Source organism: Thermobia domestica, chromosome 7 (assembly GCF_964235325.1).
Source record: "Thermobia domestica chromosome 7, izTheDome1.hap1.1, whole genome shotgun sequence".
NCBI classification, from domain to species: Eukaryota; Metazoa; Arthropoda; class Insecta; order Zygentoma; family Lepismatidae; genus Thermobia; species Thermobia domestica.
Window position 1 is genome coordinate 259,252,695 of NC_137460.1, and position 22,596 is coordinate 259,275,290.

Here is a 22,596-nt window from a genome sequence, read left to right on the forward strand (position 1 = left end):
ACTAAAAACTTCTGGCTGACATCATGTAAAATTGTTGAAGAACTCAAACAGTTCTAACGCATTAACGGCGTTCTCAATCACAAACAGGATCAAACCGTTATGAGAGCCACTGCTCTTATAATTTTCATTGGTTACACTTTCTACCAATCAAAGGATATCACTTTTCCATATAACTACTTCATGATCACGAAGACTGCGACTGCTGCGTCGGGAACAACATCCATTTTCTTCACATTTATTAGCGCCACCTACATCACATATGGGAGGCGGGAGTTATCGGTCCGCAGTCGCTGATTGGAGCACCAAAATAACTCGGAACTCAAAACAAGTAAAACTGTCATGAAAACCTTCAATCCTTGCAGTTGACGTTGGAAAATGTCCCCGGCTTCAGTGAGAATAATTTGATATTCCTAATCTAAGATTAAATCATAATTTCTGAGAACGAGCAAGTAAATCTAAGCTTACTTCGCAATTGGAGTATTTACTACTGACTGATAACGTTCAGCTCTATTTTACCACATTTTTAGCCAAATTATTCAGGTTAGTTTTAGGGCTAAAAATTAAGACACCACTTATCCTATTGATGCAAAATTTCCATACTATATTTTACTTTCGGATTTCGGATGCAGATCCAATGCCTAGTATTGAGATGAAATATTCGTATTGAAGATCCGAATTTTGGAATCTCAACCAGGACAAGATCCAGATGCAGAATTCAATCACTCTACTTGGGAGCAGTGATGCCAATCCGAAAAGTTCCATGTCCATAAAATTTCACAAAATTCCATGTCGAGAGTAGAAAGGTCCTATTTGGTGTTGAATTTCCCACATTATACTAATTAGATAATAATAATAATAATAATAATAATAATAATAATAATAATAATAATAATAATAATAATAATAATAATAATAATAATAATAATAATAGAGAAAGATGAAAATGAAATTATTCGGTCTTCTACACATAGGTATTTCCTTAATCGAAAACAAGTATACTCTGTTGTCAGAATTGCAATATTTTCATCACACCTTTGTCCCATCACCTGATACAGAGGCTAATGATGACAGAAAATCTTTGCTCTTTATACATTTTGCGTGGAAAATGTCGGAAAATCATTCTCTCTCATTTGATATTTTACTTCTTTCATTCATTCGTTCATCATTTTCTTTTCTTCTATCTTAAAATACCAGAATACAATTTTCGTTGCTTGGCGGTTGTTTTCAGTAACTTTGATATCACACTATTTTCTCAGTAACAAACTTTTCTTACTTTAAAAGATCTGATTAAAATTTGGCAATTAACACTGGTTTAATGCGTATTGATGACCTTATTATGTCTATTTTTCGCCCCTAGACAAGTTTGTTGGCGTTCATTTTATGTATATGAAAAATGCCATATATGTTGGCAATTTCAATGACAATTGCCTTTCTCTCTTTTCGAAAAATTATTGTCAAAAAATCTCACGTAAGAATCCCAGGAAAATCCCACTTTTCTCACAGATTGACATCACTGTTTGGAAGTGTTGAGGCTGAGTTCTAATGATAGGGAATATCTGGTCATGTGCTTTAATACTAAATGAAAGATTGAAAAAAAAAAAAAAACAGCTGTGATCATAAATAAATGTTAGCAATAGAAACAAACCTTTTCGTATCTTTATTTCTGTCAGCATCGTAAAGACAAAATGGAGTATCTATGGTAGTACACTCATTCATGAACTCAATTGATCCTCCTGGGTCAGCGCTGATATCACAAATGGCTAGCATTCGATGAGGCAAAGGAGGAGATCCTGCAGACGTTGGCAGCCACGGTGTGTTCGCTGGTTGAAGAAGAAGTTTTGCATCTGGTATAGTAACCAACTTCGGAGCATTCGTTGTCCAATAGATACCATTAATAATTACTGACGCAAAGGGAGCAATCTAAAAGAGAAGTTAAAAAGAAAAATATTAAATATTATAACCAGACGCCGGTTGTTAGGAATATTGAACATCCCTGCCACCATTGATTTTTCACACTATTAATTAACCCTTTCCTTTTTATGTTTGAAATGAACAGGAATTTTAACCTCTTGCGTTCCAGTAATATCCATGTTGATGTCATAAAATATTCCGTTGCAAAATACCAATCACATCCATGGGAATGTCACAAAAACGTATCCTTTATTAAGGGTCATAGGTCTTATGCAGAATCGTTCTGACGCGTGATTAATGCTATAGTAAAGAGTTCGACTAACATATTTTTCCTGCAATAGTTAGGTCTTCAGTATCACGCTAATCATACGTAAAAACGACTCTGCAAAACGACATAAAAACGAAGGCCCTATGATTTTTTTTAAGCGGACTCAATGAACAAGTTAATTCTACTGTTTCTCCTTAGATGTCAGCACCTTAATCATCTCCAGTCAGTGTTGCCAACGTGAAGCAGCATAAAATCCCTTCAGAACATCAAGATTTCTCTTTTTACACCCAAATGTCCAACAATGCAATTTTTTTTATCAGCAATATGAATACTTTCCTCGCGAATGCATGTGTGTGTGTAGGTGTGTGCGAGCGCATGCAAATGTACATAAAATGATATTCATTGAACTTTATACAATAACTCTGCCTTATATAACGGTCTAGACAGTTTTTTGACAGTAGATGAAAACCTGGTATTACAGCACGCAAATAGGCAAATGAAACTGGAACGTAAAGGGTTAATAGTCTAATTTTATTAATTTCTTCAAATCTAATTAAATGGTCCTGTAAATTTTATATTAGTTATCCTTCGGCGCTACAGCCCAATGCAGACCCTGGCCTCCTCAACAATCGGCCTCCAATCTTTCCTATTGCTGGTTCTCACTCCATCCTCTAACTTTCATGATCTCAAATTCCTCCATCACATCATCAAACCATCTCAGTGTATGTCTTCCTCTCTTCCTTCTGGTATACAACCTTCTCTTGACATCGACGTGTCTTCATCCTTAGCAGTTGATCTACCAACAGAATTCTCTGTGCCTTGATATGCCTCAGAATATATTGTCCTTTATATTATATCTATCTTCTCATTATACAGTGCTTCCATTTTGGGTAATCGTATTTAAATAAAATTGGTCACATTTGAAAGAAAAACTCAATTTTATTTACTATACCTCATAGACATTGAAAGCAGGGGCGTCATTTAGGGGGGGCAGGAGGGGGCAATTACCCCCCAAGAGTTTGAGGAATACATATACATTAATAGATTGCTTACTAATATACTAGTACAAAACTTGAAACTCTTATGTCAGTGGTGCTCTTGCCCCCCCCCCCCCCAAGCGAAGTCTGAAATGACGCCCCTGATTGAGGTTTGGGTACAAAACCTCGCGGCCAGAACCTCGCGGCGACAACCTCGCGGACCAAAACCTCGCCTGGCCAAAACCTCGCCTCCCAAAACCTCGCGGCCCAAAATCTCGCCAGGCCGAAACCTCGCCTGGCCAAAACCTCGCCGCCCAAAACCTCGCGGGACAAAATCTCGCCGGGCCAAAACCCCGCCTGGCCAAAACCTCGCCGCCCAAAACCTCGCGGGGCCAAAACCTCGCGGGCTAAAATCTCGCCGGGCCAAAACCTCGCGCCCCAAAATATCGCCATACCCAAAATCTCGCCTGACCAAAATGTAAATGTTCCAATAGATGATAAGGATGACGGTATAAAAGACGCTGTTTCAGAAGAAGTATCACGGGTATTTGACTAAGTCCCGTGATACCATATGAAAATTCTATTTCTGTATTAGAGGATTTCAATGTGAAGGTAGGGCGACAGGATGTTTTTAAACTGGTTATAGGGAAAGAAAGTCTGCATAAGGAAAGTAATGACAACTAACGAGGTTAGTTTAGTGAATTTTGGAACATCCAAAAACTTAAAATTTTAACAAAAATCTAATAATATTTATGAAAATATGAAATAATATATGAGTTTTTACGACGTCCCTTGATTATGTCCTATAGGTTAAAGGAGACGTAGATGACCAGGATGAAGGAAATGATCGAATAAAGAAAGTGGGAGGAAACGGGAATAACCCGAGAAAGCCCACGCACACGATGTTTTGTATCTTATTATTATTATTATTATTATTATTATTATTATTATTATTATTATTATTATTATTATTATTATTTGTAATGTGGAATTGCATATTAGGAAACACATTGGGTAAATTTTAAAGAAAAGTTTCATTCGCGGCGAGGTTTTGCCACGGCGAGATTTTGGGCGGCGAGGTTTTGGCCCGGCGAGATTTTGTCCCGCTAGGTTTTGGGCGGCGAGGTTTTGGCCACGCGAGGTTTTGGCCCGGCGAAATTTTGTCCCGCGAGATTTTGGGCGGCGAGGTTTTGGCCACGCAAGGTTTTAGCCCGGCGAGATTTTGTCCCGCGAGGTTTTGGGCGGCGAGGTTTTGGCCACGCGAGGTTTTGGCCCGGCGAGATTTTGTCCCGCGAGGTTTTGGCCGGCGAGATTTTGGGTGGCGATGTTTCGGCCGCGAGATTTTGTCCGTATACCCCTGATTGAAAGTGAGCGACATGAGTGGCGATGCAGGCATCAAAGGCGATATTCCCATTCACGCCACACACGCTGCAACATATCTGATGAAGTGGACTGAATGGTAGCACTGATACGAACTTACAGTTCTTGCAGTTTTTGAGACAATGGGGATACATAGACACAATCCTTTACGTAACCCCATAAAAATAAGTCACAGATTGTTAAATCAGGCGACTTCGGCAGCCACTTGTAGAATACATTATCATCATTTCCAGCATGTCCAATCCATCTTCTTGGAAGCCGCTCATTCAGATGTTCCCGAACATGTAAATGTCAGTGAGGAGGTACTCTACCTTGTTGGAAAGTAAAGTCATTGCCGCCTTCTTCTTCCAGTTGTGGAAATGACCAATTCCTGACCATGTCAAGGTAAATTGGACCTGTGACAGTGGCCTCTGGAAAGAAAAATTGGCCATAGACTTGACGTGTCGATACGGCACAAAAGACATTCACTTTAGGGGAGTCTGTTTCAACTTCCAAAGTAGCATGTGGGTTCTCGCTCCCTAAATCCTAACTTTATGCCTGTTCACTTTTCCACTAACGCGGAACCCGACTTCGTTTCCCGGTGGGAACTCATTCCATGTTAATTAGTAGGTCCACGTCTCATATAGTGTCGCTGTTGAACGGGACGTTAAATTCAAAATCAAGTCAACTCATTCCACTGACGTGGAATGAAGCCTCATCACTGAAATCTGCACGAAACTCTGCGTGCTGTGATATTCCAAAACACGCCAACTTCGTTCTTGTGGGTCGCCGTAACTTCTTAAGACTTATTCTTTAATAACAACTCAACACAACGAAAGGAAATACTGGGTGTCCGAGAAGTCCTTCCCTGATTACAGAAATTGATAACTCAGGCTAGAAATAAGATAGAAATATGAAACTGGTGTTGAATTGTTTACAAACTATAAAAGTTTTTGTCTGTGTTAGGTTTGTTCTGTTTTACCAAGTCTCAATTTTTTTTTTTTTGTTTTAGGTTTGTAGTACGTAAGGACATTTCCTGGGCGATGGATTGGTCGTGATGGACCAACAGCTTGGCCTCCACGCTCTCCTGACATAACCCCATTAGACTTCTTTTTATGAGGTTATGTCAAGGATGAGGTCTACCGAACACGTGTACCAGATCTTGAAACCCTGCAGCAACGAATAACCACAGTCGTTGCATCGATCCCTCCAGTGATGTTGGCTAATGTGTGGATGGAAATTGAATATCGCCTAGATGTGCTACGTGCTACCAAGGGTGCTCATGTGGAAGTGCACTGATGTGACCAAAACTTTTATAGTTTGTAAACAATTCAACACCAGTTTCATATTTCTATCTTATTTCTAGCCTGAGTTATCAATTTCTGTAATCAGGGAAGGACTTCTCGGACACCCTGTACATTTACGTTAGCACAGTACTGCATAACAGTACAGAAACATAAAAGCTTCGCAAGTGACCTCCAGCAGAAACAACAATTGTCTGCTAAATATCCAACAATGAACCCATATCGACTAATCATAAAGTACCCATAAGTGAATTTAACTTTTCTGTGTTTGACCCCGTCCATTGTTCACATGCACAAAAATATTTGAGTTTTTCTTTCAAATGTGACCAATTTTATTTGAATACATTTATCCAAAGCGACGTAATACCACTTTAAAGTATGACTGTAATTTATGGACACGCTGTATTTTATGCGACAGTTTCCATCTTCCCTTGCTGTTCCATACATTTTTTTTAGCGCTTTGCTCAAGCCCATTTCGTTTCTTCTTGTCAAAATCTATGTCTGTGACCCATATCTTAGCACAGGTCTCACCAGTGTCGTAAATTAGTGTCCAGACCGTTTTAAAAATTAATTTACTTCTCAGGAGATTGAGATTCGTCGTTTCCTTCTAACTTACTTATCTTATACTATTATTGAACAAAAACATCGAAAATAAATGTGTAAACCTTCAAACATTTTGAATACATAAAGAAAGCTGAGGCATTTTTTGATAAAACATCATATACAGGACACGTGCCTTTTTTGCTCGTAGTCGTACCGGGTAGGTGAAAAGTAACTAAGCATTTTTTATACTCTATAAGGCTTATAATATTACCGATTTCATGCTGAGGACAGTGCTATCTTATAAAGTATTTATTAAGACTTCACATTGCCCGATTTACTTACTATTAGTTCAATTGTGGACACCTGGAAGCAGTACGTGTAATGTAAAGAAACATGGCAGACCGCTTATTTGTTTATGGGAGAGCTTCCTGGACATTTGCTTAGACGACGTGGATCTCACGAATGACCAGCATGAAGTCCAGAGCAACTTCCATGTGTTTTTTTTTTTTTTCTTTCTTGTGAGACTACATTAAGGAAGAGGTGTACAATTTCAAACTTTACACAGTGGAAGAATTCGAAGCACGGATTTAGAAAGTTATTGCGAACATCCCAATTGACTGGCCGTTTGAGGAAGATGGTTAGCAAGAGAAATGCCTATAGTGAGATTTATGTTCTTTTATTTTCTTCTTAGGATTACGATTAAGGATCTGAACTTTCGACATCTATTGCCATGTTAATCCGTCATGTATAAAGGATGACGGCCCTTGGCGATATCACTGAGAAAAGGGAAGGAAGGAAGTGGACGGGGACTTGTATGATAGATACTATCCCGGCATTTCCTAGTGAGAACGAGGAAGACTCAGGGAAACCTCATTTAGGATGAGGAAGCTTTTACACTTTTGCGAATGAGTATCCCCACTGGGAAAAAATGAAATGAAATCTTTGAGTTTTACGTCCCACGGTTATGCCGGTTAGGCTAAAGGAGACGGTGATGATGAGAGATGAGTGAAAATGGTGGAATGAAGAAAGTGGGAGGAAACGGGAGAACCCCGAGAAAACTCACGAGCACGGTGTTTGTCCACCACAAAGTTCACTTGGCGGGGGCTGGGATCGAACCCGGGACCCCAAGCACCAGAGGTGAACGCTCTACCACTGAGCCACCGCGCTCCCCCACTGGGAATCGAATCCGGGACAGCTTGCACCAAAGACGAGAGCATTAGGGATTGCACTGCGCGGGGCCACTTTTATTTTCTTGTGTAACGAACAATATGTATGTGTTTCTTTAATAAGTAAGAATCACTATTACAGAATTTATAAGTTATTTAATACCCATTGATATGTATAGCGCCCAGAAATAATTTTAGTATGAATTATTCGAAACTAACTCTGCACTTCAACTAAAAGAGCCAAAGAAATTAAATAAATTTTATTATTTTTCACAAAAACAGGAAACTGCAAACGAAATAGCGCGATACATTCCTCCTGTAAAAATAATATAATCGAGATTTCCTTTTCTCAAAAAGTAAAGATAGAAAATAGTCTAATAGAAGACAAAGCCTGGGGATCGAAAATTGAAACAAATATCTTATAATGTGGAATTAATGACTATCTCTTAATTAGGCTGATGCAGTTGTCGTCTTCTCAGAGCTTAATGCAATGGGTCCCATCACAAATTTTTATCTTCAACAAACTTTTGAATTTCAGAACAATGTTATGAATTCCGGTTAATTTATTGTTTGATCCGATTGAAATGTTCGAGCCGTGCGCCGCTTTCAAAGACTCTGATAATTAAAAACTATAATACCCAAGTTACTCCCACCCTCACTTTCAAATTTCGACCCGAAACCAAAATCAAATGTTTGTTTTTCGTTTATTATTGATCGTTTTGAAGAAAAAAATCATTTGTTTCGAAAAACGTGACGAGGCATTTACAAACTAAAGTTGGGATGTAGCTAACTTTACCCTCCTATCTCAAATTTTAATTTCAATTCAAAATTCAAGCAAGTCGTTTGTTTTTCCTTTGTTATTGATTCTTTTGCAAACAGAAAATCGTTCACTTGAAAAAAATATTCTGAGATATTTACAAAATAAAGTTGGAATGTAGCCACCTGGTCTCTCTACTTATAAATTTCGATTGAAAACCAAAATCAATCTTTTGATATACGTTTGTTGTTGATCATTTTGAAGAAAAAATAGTTTGTTTCGAAAAACATAAGAAGTGTTTAGAAAAGAAATAGGTGATACAACTTCACACTAGCCCCATTCTCAAATTTCGATTCAAAACCGAAGCTCATCGTTTGTTTTTTTTCTTGTTGTTGATTGTTTTGAAGAAAAAAATATTTTGTTCCAAAAATCTTAAGGAGATACTTACAAAATAAAGTTGGAGGGGCCAACTTCACACTGCGCCTCCCCACATTCAAATTTTGTTTCGAAACCGAATCCAATAATTTTTTTTCTTTGAAACAATCAACAGCAAACGAAAACAAAACGATTGATTTTAGTTTCTAGTCGAAATTTGAAACTAGGAGGACCAACTTCACGCACGTATAATATGTGGTTAGTGAAAGTAGTCTCTGACTGCAGTCATATAATCTTACCATTGCTCAGTCAACCATTGGATCCCATTACAAATGAAGTTTTGATTCTGCAATGCGAAGAAGTCCTCAACTATACGTTGCACTGTCTGGTCATCAGAGAGTTTCTTCCCTGGCAATAAATGATCGAGATACCACAAGAGGAGAGACGTCCGAAGAATACGCTGGGTGAGGAAATGTTTCATACTGCAACTTATAGACAGTTTGTATCCTCTTTTGAGCTATATGTGGCCGTAGATTGTAGTGTAAAATGAGGACACTATGTCTGTTGACCGTTGTTTGATACTTGGGTGAGCTCTGTCGATCCATTAGTTGCGTTACAGAGAGATTAGTTTACAACCAGACGTAAAATTGAACATTTTAATCACACCAACCCAGGGATGTAATGGGGCGTATATGGGAGTATACGGCGTATACCCACCTAAAATTTTTATAGTCCAGCGTATACTCACCTTAAATTTACGAAAGAATGAGAGTAAATTGGGGTGAGTATACGCCAAGTAGTCTTGCGTATACGCTATACTTTTGAAATCCATCGAGCGTATACACACCAAAAATTCTAGCTTTACACCACTGCACCAACCCAATACTTTATTGAAGTATAGACATTTTTATACCGTAAAATTATTCTATACTTTTCATCTATAAGCTATATGCAACTTCACACCTGAAATAAAACAATTTCAGATTCAGTGTAATCTTAAAAACACAGAACACTATGTTTCCCGTGAGCCCAATTGCCTCGGACAACGAGTAAAGCTCCGTTAACTTGTGCAGTTGTTTCTAAGGTACCTTAATATTCAGTTATTATATTATCTGTACAAAATGAAGATCTATACTACGAAGCAATATCATGCATGCATTTCCCTTACTTACTCTTTTACTAAATGTTGACATGTATTTATGTGGGTGAGCTTCATAATCTTTTGCATCGAATCCACAGCCATCCTTCCTTTCCAAATGATCACGACGAGTAACTTCACAACCATAAACTTTGTTTGTTGCTGAAAATAATATACAATTCGTTAGTAGTACTTACACAAGGTTACATAATAAGAGAGCGTTGATTCCTGCAAATGCACAGAACATCCACATCTTGACAGGAAGCCACACATTTTAAGAAATCAATAGGCAACGCCCGGTTAAAAAGAGGACAAGAAGTTATAGTTCGTTTCTTCAACGGAAGCGCACTTTGTATAAAAAGACTGCTCTCTACGTGTCATTAATAAGTCATCGTTCGAGGGATATTGTGGAAAACATCCATGATAACTAAAGATCCAACCAGAAATCTCATTTCAAACAATTGGCAGTCGTAAGTCAACTCGACGTGGAGCCTTAGTTGCCACAGTTCCAAATGCTGTCCGTTAAATTAGCACTCGATTCGCTATTCCCAAGACCAGCTTCCTTGGTTGACATCTGTTTCATATTAGCCACAGTATTGGGAAGAAAGAAAAGACAGCAATCAAAAGTAGGGTGGAGGGAAGAAGGGATGCTGTTGTAAAAATCAGCATGGGAACTTGAAAAAAATTTGTCGAACTGCACTTCTATTGAGTAAACGTGCTATACCAAACGTCTCCTTTCTCCGGATTTCTTTTATTTAGTTTACCATAAAAAGTAATAATATGTCTTTATTTTTCACTTGCTTTCTTTTTTACTTTCTTGTTTCTTCTTCTACCTAATGACATCGGATATCCAGCAAGATCCACTAACCACTGTCCTAACAAGGATTGCGTTGCTCGTTTGGTAGTAGTGTGAGACAAAGCTCTTGTTTTCAAATGGACAGTACCAGGGGTAAAAGTGGATCTGAAAAGGTAGGGGACAAATAAAGTCACACCGTCCCACTTGCCTATCTTTGCCTTAGGAAGTGGGAGGGCGCCATAGATATTTTATGGAAGTGGGTGAATGACGCCCCCCCCCAAATTTACACCTGGACAGTACACCAGTTTGCATGCTGTTACAGGAATCGTATATATATGAAGGTGATTCAGAAAGTAATTATTCCAAGTAATGTACTTGGCCAATACAGTGCTGGAAATTGATATAAAGGCAGAACGACATTTGGAAATAGAAAGAGGCAAGAACAAGAACACTGGGGATGGATAAAGATAATACATTTACAAAGTAACATTCTATACTGTTCAAATCAAAGGCATATCGTTTGCTAATACATCACTGGCACTCATCGTAGTTTACACAAAAAGAGAAATGAGACCATTTTTGGATGGAAATTAATATAAGGACACCCAGTATCTTTGACAAAAATAAAAGTATAATGCATAGTACAGAATGGAAAATAAATGTTCAGTACTTGATTGGCCCTCCCTTCTTCTGAATAAGTTGGAATATACGTTTCGGCATTGTGTTTATATGATCTGTTAGTTGTTGTCGTGGAATCGCTGACCAGTCTTCTCGTATCGCGTTTTTCAACTTAGCAAATTGCCGTCCATTGCGATAAACATTGCGTGCAAGGATGTCCCATAGGTTTTTTTTATCGGGTTAAGTTTCGGGATTCTCGCTGGCCATTTCCTAACGTTGATTCCTTTATCTTGAAAGTACTGTCCAGTTGCTGCTGCCCTGTGGATAGCAGCGTTGTCGTGCTGGAAAATCAGGTTCTGATCGTCCAACTCCTCATACATACGCAGGAATTCTATTTCTAATATCTCTGTGTACATTGATGAATTCATTTTGGGTTGAGCCAAGCAATGTTGGATTTATCTTTAAGATAAAACGCTACCCAAATCACAACACTTTCTCCACCAACCTTTCTGCTCATTTGCACTTGCTCCTCTTCCCTAAGGTCATGCCAATACTATTTGAAACTATTCGGACCTTCTAAATTGAACTTCTTCTCATCACTAAACACAACGTGATTCCATCGGACGTCCACGACATACGGTTTCCGCAAACTGGTTTACACTTCCGTTTCTTGAATGTAAGATGTGGATTTTGATTCCAAATGTAACGCATTCTTCTGGATGTGATAGGTAACTTGCAAACAGCAACAATTTGGGATTAGGACATATTTCCGGCCTTTGCTTTGCGCACAATTAATCGTTTGGCAGGCTCCGAAAGTTTTCTTGTTCTAAGATACTTTCCGTTCTTTCCGTATTGTGCGCCCAACCGAACGTAATTATCAACTACACAACTTGAAGGATTTAACCGTTTTGAAGTTTACCCATTTGACAGGCTCATGTAGTTGTACGCACAGATACGTCTTTGTTCCTCACTCGACAACAACTTTCCACGAGGCATGACCCACACAACAGCTCACAGACGTTCACATCCCCGCGCTTCTCTTATCGTGCTGTGTCAGCTCATTCTCAGCGGCACATAAAGAGATGTGCTGAACGTGTAGACGACGCCAAAAAAAAAAAAAAAAAAAAAAAAAAAGTAACCGTGCGTGCCTTTATATCAATTTCCACCGGAAAATCGTGTGATTTCTCTTCTTGTGTACACTAGGCGTGCCATTGACGTATTAGTAAAAGATATGCTTTTGAATTGTACAGTATATAATGTTACTTTGTAAATATATCATTTTTATGCATCTTCCGAATTCTTGTCTTCTATTTTCAAGTGTCCGTCTGCCTTTGTACCTGTGCAAACATTTTGAACTGTTTATCATTAATATAATGTTTATCATGTTTATCATTACTGATGTTTAAGCCATAGAATGTCACTTATTTCACCCTGCTTATCTCTTCTCGTTCCAGAGTAATGGAGCAATCCATGGCATTTAGTAGTTACATCCAGTTGAAACACCAGGCTGTCATTGAATTTCTGACTGAGGAAGGTTGTGCGCCCAGGAACATACATCGCCGGCGACGAATCGTGAATACACCATTACGGCCCAGAAATGAAGAATACCGATACACGTCCTCTCCTCCGCCAAAAACATTCAAAGATGTTCCATCTGCTGGTAAAATGTTGACATTTTGCCTCATGCTGCCTTATAGACCGGATCTTGCGCCCTGAGAATTTTAGCTCTTCCTCAAACGTAAGGAACACCTTAAGGCCAACGCTACAATTGTGATGCGGAGGTGCAAGGCGAAGTTCGCCAATGTTGTCGCCAGCAGCCACCACAATTCTTTGCAGACAGCATGAAAAATTTAGTTCCGCTTGGCACAAGTGTGTTACCGTAATGGGGACTATGTTGAGAAAATGATGCCACCATTTGCAGCCGACATTACAAGCTTTCCACTGATACTTGTATCGGTGCTATCCGTCATATACAAATAAAGGTGCCTCAAATAAAAGTATTACTTTCTGAGTCACCCTCGTACATGTTATGGAAATTCCGGAACCATACGACAACTCCGTTATGAGTAAAGGTACAAAGAAATGGAAAAAGAGGAAAGTTGGACATAGATAATTTAAGATTGGTGGATTTTTTTTCCAATCGTAGCAACCGTTTGGACTCCCTACTGGTAAGGCGCCCTATGTTAAAGAACAACGTTACCAGTTCAGCAAGCTATTCAAATTAAACACAAAGCCACGCAAAAATGATACGAGAAACGTTACCAGTTCAGCAGGCTGTTCGAATGAAACACAAGGCCACGCAAAAATGACACGAGAAACGTTACCAGTTCAGCACACTATTCGAATGAAACACAAGGCCACGCAAAAATGACACGGGAAACGTTACCAGTTCAGCAGACTGTTCGAATGAAACACAAGGCCACACAAAAATGACACGGGAAACGTTACCAGTTCAGCAGACTGTTCGAATGAAACACAAGGCCACGCAAAAATGACACAGGAAACGTTACCAGTTCAGCAGGCTGTTCGAATGAAACACAAGGCCACGCAAAAATGACACGGGAAACGTTACCAGTTCAGCAGGCTGCTCGAACGGAACATAAGGCCACATAAAAATGACACGGGGAACATGCACATTGTTGTGTGATGGATTCTAGAACACTTTGAATAAATTTCCAGCAATGCTGTACTGTTAGGACACTGAGGGTCAAAGGTAACAGCATGCTGAACTGATAACGTTATTTTTCTATTTAATATAGGGCGCCTTATCAGTGTGGAGCCCAAGGGCTTGTGAGATTAAAAAAAATAGACCATTTTGGATTAAAACACTCCTATTTCTAACCATTTTTCTTTTTTAAAAAAATAATTTTTAGTATCTTTACTCACAACGAAGCTGACCTATAAACCCGAATTTTTGATACACTTGTTATATAGCCTATATAGAGAAAATAGGCCAAGTCCATTGGCCTACCATCATGAAGTTAAAACATGCTGCTATTATTTAATAAGATGTGTTGCAATGTTGCTTATGTTTTATCCAATATGGCATGTGAAACCACAATGTGCAATCAAAAAATACATTGAATGCATATTTTTAGCAGCAACTGCTGACGCTACAACCATTTGCTTTCAATTTGTCCAATAACTTGATCCGTCGAGACCAGTGTTGCCAACAAGTTGATACAAAAAGTCGCTAAATAGGAGATGAAATGACTCCAATCTTGAGTGAAAAGTCGCTAAAAAAATATTCGTGTAATTTCGTTTCTCTCTCTCTCTCTCTCTCTCTCTCTCACACACACACACACACGCATACATACATACATACATACATATATATATATATATATATATATATATATATATATATATATATATATATATATATATATATATAATGTATATGTATGTGATAAGTTCAAGCCATAGTACCATCTACCCTACAAAAGCGTAAATGAAAGAATCTTATGTAACTAACAATAATTTCACTTTTAATACAATGTATACCTAGGTATTTTTAACTTTATGATCAATGTCACTTCAACGAAATGAAAAATGAGTTTAGAGAAAAGAGCAAAATTAAGAGTCTACAAAGAGAAAATCTTACACACTTCACTTCTACTCACGCTTCTACAGATAATCAGCTTGTTATCGATAATGTATTATTTGTGCCTCTAAACGGAAGCTCTGCAAACTTAAGGACATTGATGGTTGGATTTGCTCCCCGTTAAAGGGCAAGAGATAACAGCAATCAAAGCGGAAATATGGAGATAAATGCTATGCACTTTCGCAGCTCGTCAACACCTGCGCTGATTCAAATAAGCAAAAGGAAAATAAGCATATATCTGAACTGATTCGAGCTAATAGTACATGATTACAGCACAAGTTACTCGCAGCACAAAAGTCGCTAGATTTGTAAGTAAGCCGCCAAATTGTCACTCAAAAATCACCAAAAAAGTCGCTAATCGGAAAAATTATTTTTTGTCGCTACCCTGGTAGTCGAATCCCCTAGATTTAGCGCCTTTCCCCCAAATTGGCAACACTGGTTGAGACACAGCGTGAAGTTGAAACATGTTCTGACTTGTCACTCAGCATCCAGAGCCGCTACCAGTGATGCCAATTTAGTCCTTTTTTTTTGTGGCTAAATCTAGTCTATTTGGAGGGGCATTTAGCCATACAAATCTACAAAATGCTTACAGCCTTAAATATAGCTTATTTTATGAAAATCTTTTGCCATTTTGGGCTTTTTATTGGCCATTAAATTAATTCTAAAAATACTTTTTCTTTGAAAATAAAGTGTAATTTTTAAAACAATGGCGAAAGAAGCCTTTAAAAGAAAGAAAAGTCTGTTCTGTGGGACCTTGAACAAAGAGTTGAGAGAAAGACTCATAAAATGCTTCGTGCGGGGAGTTGTGCTGTATGGAGCGGAAACGTGGACATTGCGTAAGGTTGACGAAAATCGACTGGAAGCCTTCGAAATGTGGGTGTGGAGAAGAATGGAAAGAGTTAGTTGGGTCGAGCGGAAAACGAATGAGAGAGTGTTAGAAATGGTGGGTGAGAAAAGAACACTTTTAGATATTATTAGGAAGAGGAAGAGAAACTGGTTGGGACATTGTCTAAGAAGAGATTGTATCATGAGGGACGTCCTAGAGGGTATGGTGGCGGGAAAGAGAGGGAGGGGGCGAAGGAGACTACAATTAATGGATGATATTAAAACAGAAAGATAATACGCGAAGACAAAAGGTTAGCGGAGGATCGTGGAGCATGGAAGCTTCTCAGCTGCGGCAAGTGACCTGCCAATAAAGGCAGAATACCTATGATGATGAGCCTATTTGTCATTACATATTATCATATTAATTGCTTTCTGTAGACAGAGGGCGTTTCATTACGCAACGAACACTTGTTTTTCATGCTTGTTCTCTCTCCCCACTCACAGATTTATAACTGCTTAACATTACTTATCGAGTCAGAAAGAATTTTAATATCACTCCCGTAAGGGCTCAGTTTGCTACTTTTTAATTATTTTAATTTTTGCATTATATTATAAAAATGAAAGTTTTCTAATACTAGTAAACTGTTTGGTTCTTCAAGTCACAAAGATAGTTTTTGTTTATTAAAAGAAACAAATAGGATATCTAATTAGCTTGAAAACTCTCAATGCAATCATGATCATCCATGTGGGTGTACGGAGAAAAAAGAAGTGTTTGTAAGGGCTATGACCTGCTGGAAGACGTACTACTGAAAATTGGGACAATGGCAGTCTACACAAACACAATCAATCCACAATCAACGATGGTGTATACAGCTCCATCGCCTCAGCTAGCTACGACGTCATCGATGATGATTTATTTCAATTCAACTGATAATATGGCTGTTCACTTTCACAAATCAGATGAGTTGTTGATAGATTTTATTGTAATTTAAAGTTATGTATAGCTTGTCAGTCTTCAGCGAATAAAATTCAACATTTCAAATTTTACTATAACTCACATACAATCCTGCACACAAAAAAAGGGTTTAAAATCTACAAAGTGTGTTATAGGATAGCAGTTGAAATCTAGCCATTTTTTGCTTAAAAAAAGCTTATTTCTGAAGGCCATCTAGCCTATTTTATTCAGAGGTTGTTGGCAACACTGCTCGCTAGAGTGAGGTTGTTTGCCGAGTCTGTCGCACATCATGGATTTCAAACAACGCGTAAACATTAAGTTCTGTTTCAAGTTGCAAAAAAGTGCAAACAAACTCAAGAAATGCTGAAATTGGTGTATGGTGATAATGCTGTAACTAAGACCGTTTACAAGTAATACGGAAACGGATTTGAAAACGGAAATGAGTCGATAAAGGACAAGCAACGTTCGGGACGTCCACTGACCTCAAAAACAGAAGAAACCGTGCTAAAGGTGGCAAAAATTGTTCTTTCAAACAGGTGAATAACTATTCGAGAGCTTACCAAATAACTTAGCATTTCGTACGAATTTGTACAAAGCATTTTAACCCACGATTTGCAAATGAGAAGAAATTCGTTTCCCGACTTTTGATCACGAACAGGAGTTTTTAGACGAAAAAAAAAAATATTCCTGTCAGTTGGTATTCACCATACGTTCCGGATATAGCAGCATGAGACTTCTAGCTCTTCTCAAAAATTAAAACCATGCTTAAAAGAAAACGTTTTGACACCATTACTGACATTGAGAGGACCACGATAGAGCAGCTAAATGCCCTTCCAAAATAAGCTTTCCAGATGTGCTTCCAGTCATGGGTTAAACGTTGGGATAATTGTATTGCTACAACTCATTGAAATAAACGCCGTTGCTAGGGGAAGACAACACAGAAGAAAGAACAACACTGTACAATAAGTTTACTAGTTCGTCCTTAAATTTGTCATATTCTATACAGGAAGATCTACAATACAACTGAAAACTTGCATGCAAATAATGACCGTATATACACAAATAAAGCCCACTGAAGCGCTTTATGTCCAGATACAATAAAATGTCGAAGTGCGCATCATACCTTCTTTGTCAATTCCACGATCTGCCTGTCTCCAGTTGTATTGTGTTTAGTCTGTAATAGATTGGTTTGTGAAATTCGGCAGGAAATTCGAGGGGATATTTACCACCGAACTTAATGAGAGAATTATTCTATCATGAAGGAAAGACCAAGACATACTGTTTTGTATAGGCTAAATTGCTCTTTTCCACAAAAAATTATGATCATGTACACAGTTTGTCCGGATAAGTAATGAGACTGGGTCCAGGAAATAAAATTTATTGATCCGATTGGTACATCTTATTAAAATTTTTCGAAGTACTCTCCTTGTCTATTGACAGCCGCCAACGCTATTTCCAAGTAGCTTATGCTTCTTACAAGTCAGCTTCCAACAACCCCCTCAGAACAACCGTCGTTGCTGCTTGGCTGGCCAAAGCATCGTCAAAATGGTGACCTTTCAAGCTTGTTTAGAGTTTGGGAAACAGAGAAAAGTCCGCTGGGCTCATGTCGGGGCTGTACGGTGGTTGACGCAACGTGGCAACACAGAAATTTTTGTTCACCCGATTCATCGAAGGGCGTCCAGAGTGTTCGTCGTCATCCATGTTTTCCTGTTCGCTCTTGAAATCTCCACGTCAAAGTAAAACCTGGGTTCTTAAGAGATCTTTACCCTAGTAGGCCTTCTTAATCTTGGTGAACGTCTCTGAAGTGTTTTTTCCAAGCTTGAAGCAAAATTTAATTACATATCGTTATTCAAGTGAAAGCTACATTTTTAGCTTTCAAAAGTCTCGACGTCATTTTAAAATACAGTTCTTACGATAAGTGACCCTTCCTCTACCAGAACTCGGAAGCGACTGATCAGGGTATCGTTGGTTAGCTAAGACTCACCACCACCAATCCCGCTCGTGGCGAACGAACTGTTGACAATTGGAGCGCCGTTCGGTGGCTAGTCTCATTACTTTCCGAACAAACCCTGTATGCATCGCATATTGCTATCGATTGTTTCCCTTGTATCGCATTTCTATAATTTTGGACAGTAAACTGTGATACTGCAGTTTAGAAAATGACTAGTACTATATACAATGCTAATAAAGAAGACTTCTTCATGATACCCTTGATGCTTTTACACTAACTTCTGACTATATTTGGGAAGTCAAACAAGGTTTTAAGGAAATGTAAACATCTCGAAAGGTGGTACGTTTCTATGCTTACCTCCATGCTCTGCCACTTTCCTCAACAAATGAGGAGGAACATATTCATGTGGTAACTCTTGGAAAACTTCCTGCGCACCCTGAGATACGTTTCCAGAACCTGTAAACACAAACGTCAGAGGGCCTACGCTCTTCGGTAACATTCCTAAGGCGATCTCATAGCCTGCATCTCGAACGGCTTGTCTGGCCATCGACGAGTTTCGGTAATTATGGGTTGGACCAATATGCTAGCAAGAAAAATAGAACAGTTGAGTTACTAATTGCAAGCTTTCTGAACTTATATACAAAAAAGACAATAGAGCTTAATATAATATATACATAGACGTTTGATATTCTAACAATGACAGTAACATGTTTTCGTAACACATTTTCCTCTATGTACTATCAAGGGCACCGATCCTGGGGGGGGGGGTGCCCGGGCTCCCAAAAGCTCATGTGGGACCCCCTATTGTATTAATGAATATACAATATTTGGCGTAATTTGAATGCAATTTGTCTTAAAATCATTATATATAAAATCTTATAATCATTATATAAAACTAACTAGCACCCATTCAATAAAACACATACAGTCGTGTCTATTCTGTTTTACTCTCAAGAACACACGTTGATAGATTACTGCAGATTTTCCTGAAATTCGTTGAACAACGAAATAATGTTTCTGTTTGCAACTGTTTATGCAACGTTGAAATTCTAAAAGATGACGTGCATTGTATATGCCAGGTTTAGAAGACAATTTCACAACAGGAGATCAATTAGATTGAGCTACGACCAGTGTTCGTAGTTTGAGGGAAATTTCCCTGATTTAGGGAAATTTTGTAGGTAAATTTAGCAAAATAGGAAAAAGGGAATATTTCGATAAAACACAAAAATCCAGGGAAATTCTTGCACTGACTGATTGGGAAATATAAATGCTTAAATTTTCCTTTGTTTTTCAGAAATAAACCAATACAATAGCATACTTTATGTCTCTGTGTTGGAAGTAGCGTAATTTGCAGCCATCGTTAACTAAAGTATATTTGTGTGAATATTTAAAAATGAATGAAGAAGTAAAAAAAAAAAAAAAAAAAAAAAAAAGAAGCATAGAAGAAAATGAATAAAACAAATATGCTTGGCACTTATTTAATATAGCTAAATTAATCTTATATAACTTTTGTCACAGGAATTAGACACTTAAACTAAGGAAAATTTGATAAGAAAAGGGAAAAGACTTATGTCAGTCGAGAGAAATTTTCTTACGGAAACCTACCAACACTGGCTACGACATGAAACGACGACCCGCTCGGGAGAGTAATACTCCCGGAAGTACGTTTTTTCGCGCGCTACTCAAACAAGCTGTTTTACGCGCTATCCTAGTCAGTTGTATTAAGTTGGTTACAAAATCTATATCATTTAGTACAAGGGGAACAAAACGAGCCTTATATCATAGGGTACAACAAAACGAGCCCTGCGGGGCTTCTAACCCGTTACTACTACTACTTATCTGCACAAAAGTAAGTAAATCACATTTTTGAGTATTATTTTCGTATTATTTTAATTTAAAAAGTGTTATAAAAATGTAAAAAAAATGTTAAAAAACTTTCCTCGGGCCGGGTTTGAACTCACGCCAAAAGAGATCTTCGTTACTAGCATACAACGCTAGAACACTCGGCCACGAGGACCGGCAACAATCGTCTGAATTCTGCTATTTGAATGCAATGTGGCAAGACATAGATAACGCCAACCAATCAGAACTGTGTTTTTCGTTTCTACTTCCGGGATCATTACTCTCCTGAGCTAGTCCTATGAAACGGAACAAAGTATACAACTATGGGGACGCGGGATATTTTGTGAATATTGTCTTCAAGACGTAGTGAACGTTGAATACTGTAGACCAGCGTTTCCTAACCGGTGTGCCGCGAGGAAATCAAAACAAAATTATTAATTCTATTACAATCAAATAGCAGACATTGAGTATCACATTATATTTATGAGGAAAAATGTATATCTGTGTTTCACATTACTATGAATCTACAATTTTAAGTTTCATATTCTGTTAATATTCTGTACATTTTTAATGTTAGAAAAGTATTTGCCATCATTCTTATCACCATTATTGCTTCTTTATTGTTGCACATTATTTCGTAAGTTGAAATTTTAAAATATCATTCAATCCTTTCGACAAAGCAAACATGGATACAAATGACCTACATTTGTGTTTTAAAAGTACAAGAGATTTGTTTCTTTGTTCTTTAATGATGTTCCTTCTTAATGAAAGTTTGGATACAGTTTTCGAAAAAGAAAGCGTATTTTTAAAAACCTGAGTGCTACACTTCATTGTAATTGATTTTTTTTTATTTTTAAATTAGAATGAAAAATAAGCTTAATGATTTACCACGGAGGAAAACAAGTGATCGACGTTTCTTCTCTGCGGAAAGGAGATCAGTAATCACAGAAAAAAATACCACGGTATTTTATATTTACAAATAATAATAATAATAATAATAATAATAATAATAATAATAATAATAATAATAATAATAATAATAATAATAATAATAATAATAATAATAATATCTATATGAGTGTGCCGCGAGAATTCAAGTTACACCTGTAGTGTGCCGCAAGTTGAAAAGGATTGGGAAACGCTGCTGTAGATTATATTACATGAAAGCGTGCAGCTTTTCTTGTCTTATTACTGGTTTTCATCCTCCTGTAATTCCTGAAACTGGTGGGTACAATACATATTCGTAACTATTAACGTACCTTCTATGGAGTAGAACCCTAAGATACATGAGGGTAACGCAAAGCAAATAATAACATATTTTAAAACAATTCAGTAAGTGTAAAACTTCGTGGAAGTTTTGTGAACTCTTCACTTTACGTAAAAGAGATATTACAGTAATAATTTTAATCCACAACGGTTGTTTCTCAATGTTCATACAATGCTGAATTACTTAAACTTAAGAAATACATAAGTTTATTGAACATGCGAACCCGACAATTAAAATGTTGACAAAAAAAAAAAAAAAAGGATCGTTTATCTATCAACAAAATAAGTTCCACGTTGTATATTTTTAATGTTATCTGTTTTAAAGGGAACGAATAAGACCTCATATTATAATGATACATGTATAGGCGATGGTCTTCCAATAATAAATCTATCTATTAAAATACTACAATACCAATTAAAACGCCTGAGTTTTTTTTTTTTTTTTTTTTGAGGGAGACAAGATTGGTTGAAATCTTTATTGTCGCATAATATTTGGAAATATGAAAAACTGCCACTAGAGGGTTTCGCCCTCTCTCTTGGCCTGGGATGTGGAAGCATCAATTAACTTTTATTGCGTTTGTTGTTGGGCAATGTGATGTTAAAGAAAATGTTGATAAGTAACAATTACTAAAATGCAAGAAGTTGCAAACACATATATGCATATTAATATTTAAAAAAAAAACTTGAAACAAAACAAAATATAAACATTAACAATAACTAAACTAACACACAATAGGATAATAGAATAATAAGTGCATTTAGATAAACTCATTTTGTGCATTTTGATGCAGTGAAAGCATCACAGTAAATGAATATTCAAAATATGATTATCGAAACGTGCTAGCGAAATATAGGCATATTGTAAAAAAACGCCTGAGCTCCAACCTATAAGTTTGGAGTTTTTCAAATCTTTCACTTACGGTTATGTGTGATTTTACGTT

At 37.6% G+C, this 22,596-nt stretch overlaps 1 protein-coding gene across 4 annotated transcripts in view; it reads right to left on the reverse strand.

Moving 5' to 3' along the window:
* LKRSDH (lysine ketoglutarate reductase/saccharopine dehydrogenase) overlaps positions 1–22,596 on the reverse strand; it is a 194,675-nt gene that overhangs the window by 87,631 nt on the left and 84,448 nt on the right. For all 4 annotated transcript variants that reach the window (XM_081766216.1, XM_081766219.1, XM_081766217.1 and 1 more), the window contains exons 7-9: positions 18,905–19,130; positions 9,833–9,960; positions 1,646–1,920 (exon numbers count right to left, since the gene is read on the reverse strand). In XM_081766216.1, coding sequence (XP_081622342.1) covers positions 1,646–1,920; positions 9,833–9,960; positions 18,905–19,130 — 629 coding nt within the window. The remainder of the gene's footprint in view (positions 1–1,645; positions 1,921–9,832; positions 9,961–18,904; positions 19,131–22,596) is intronic.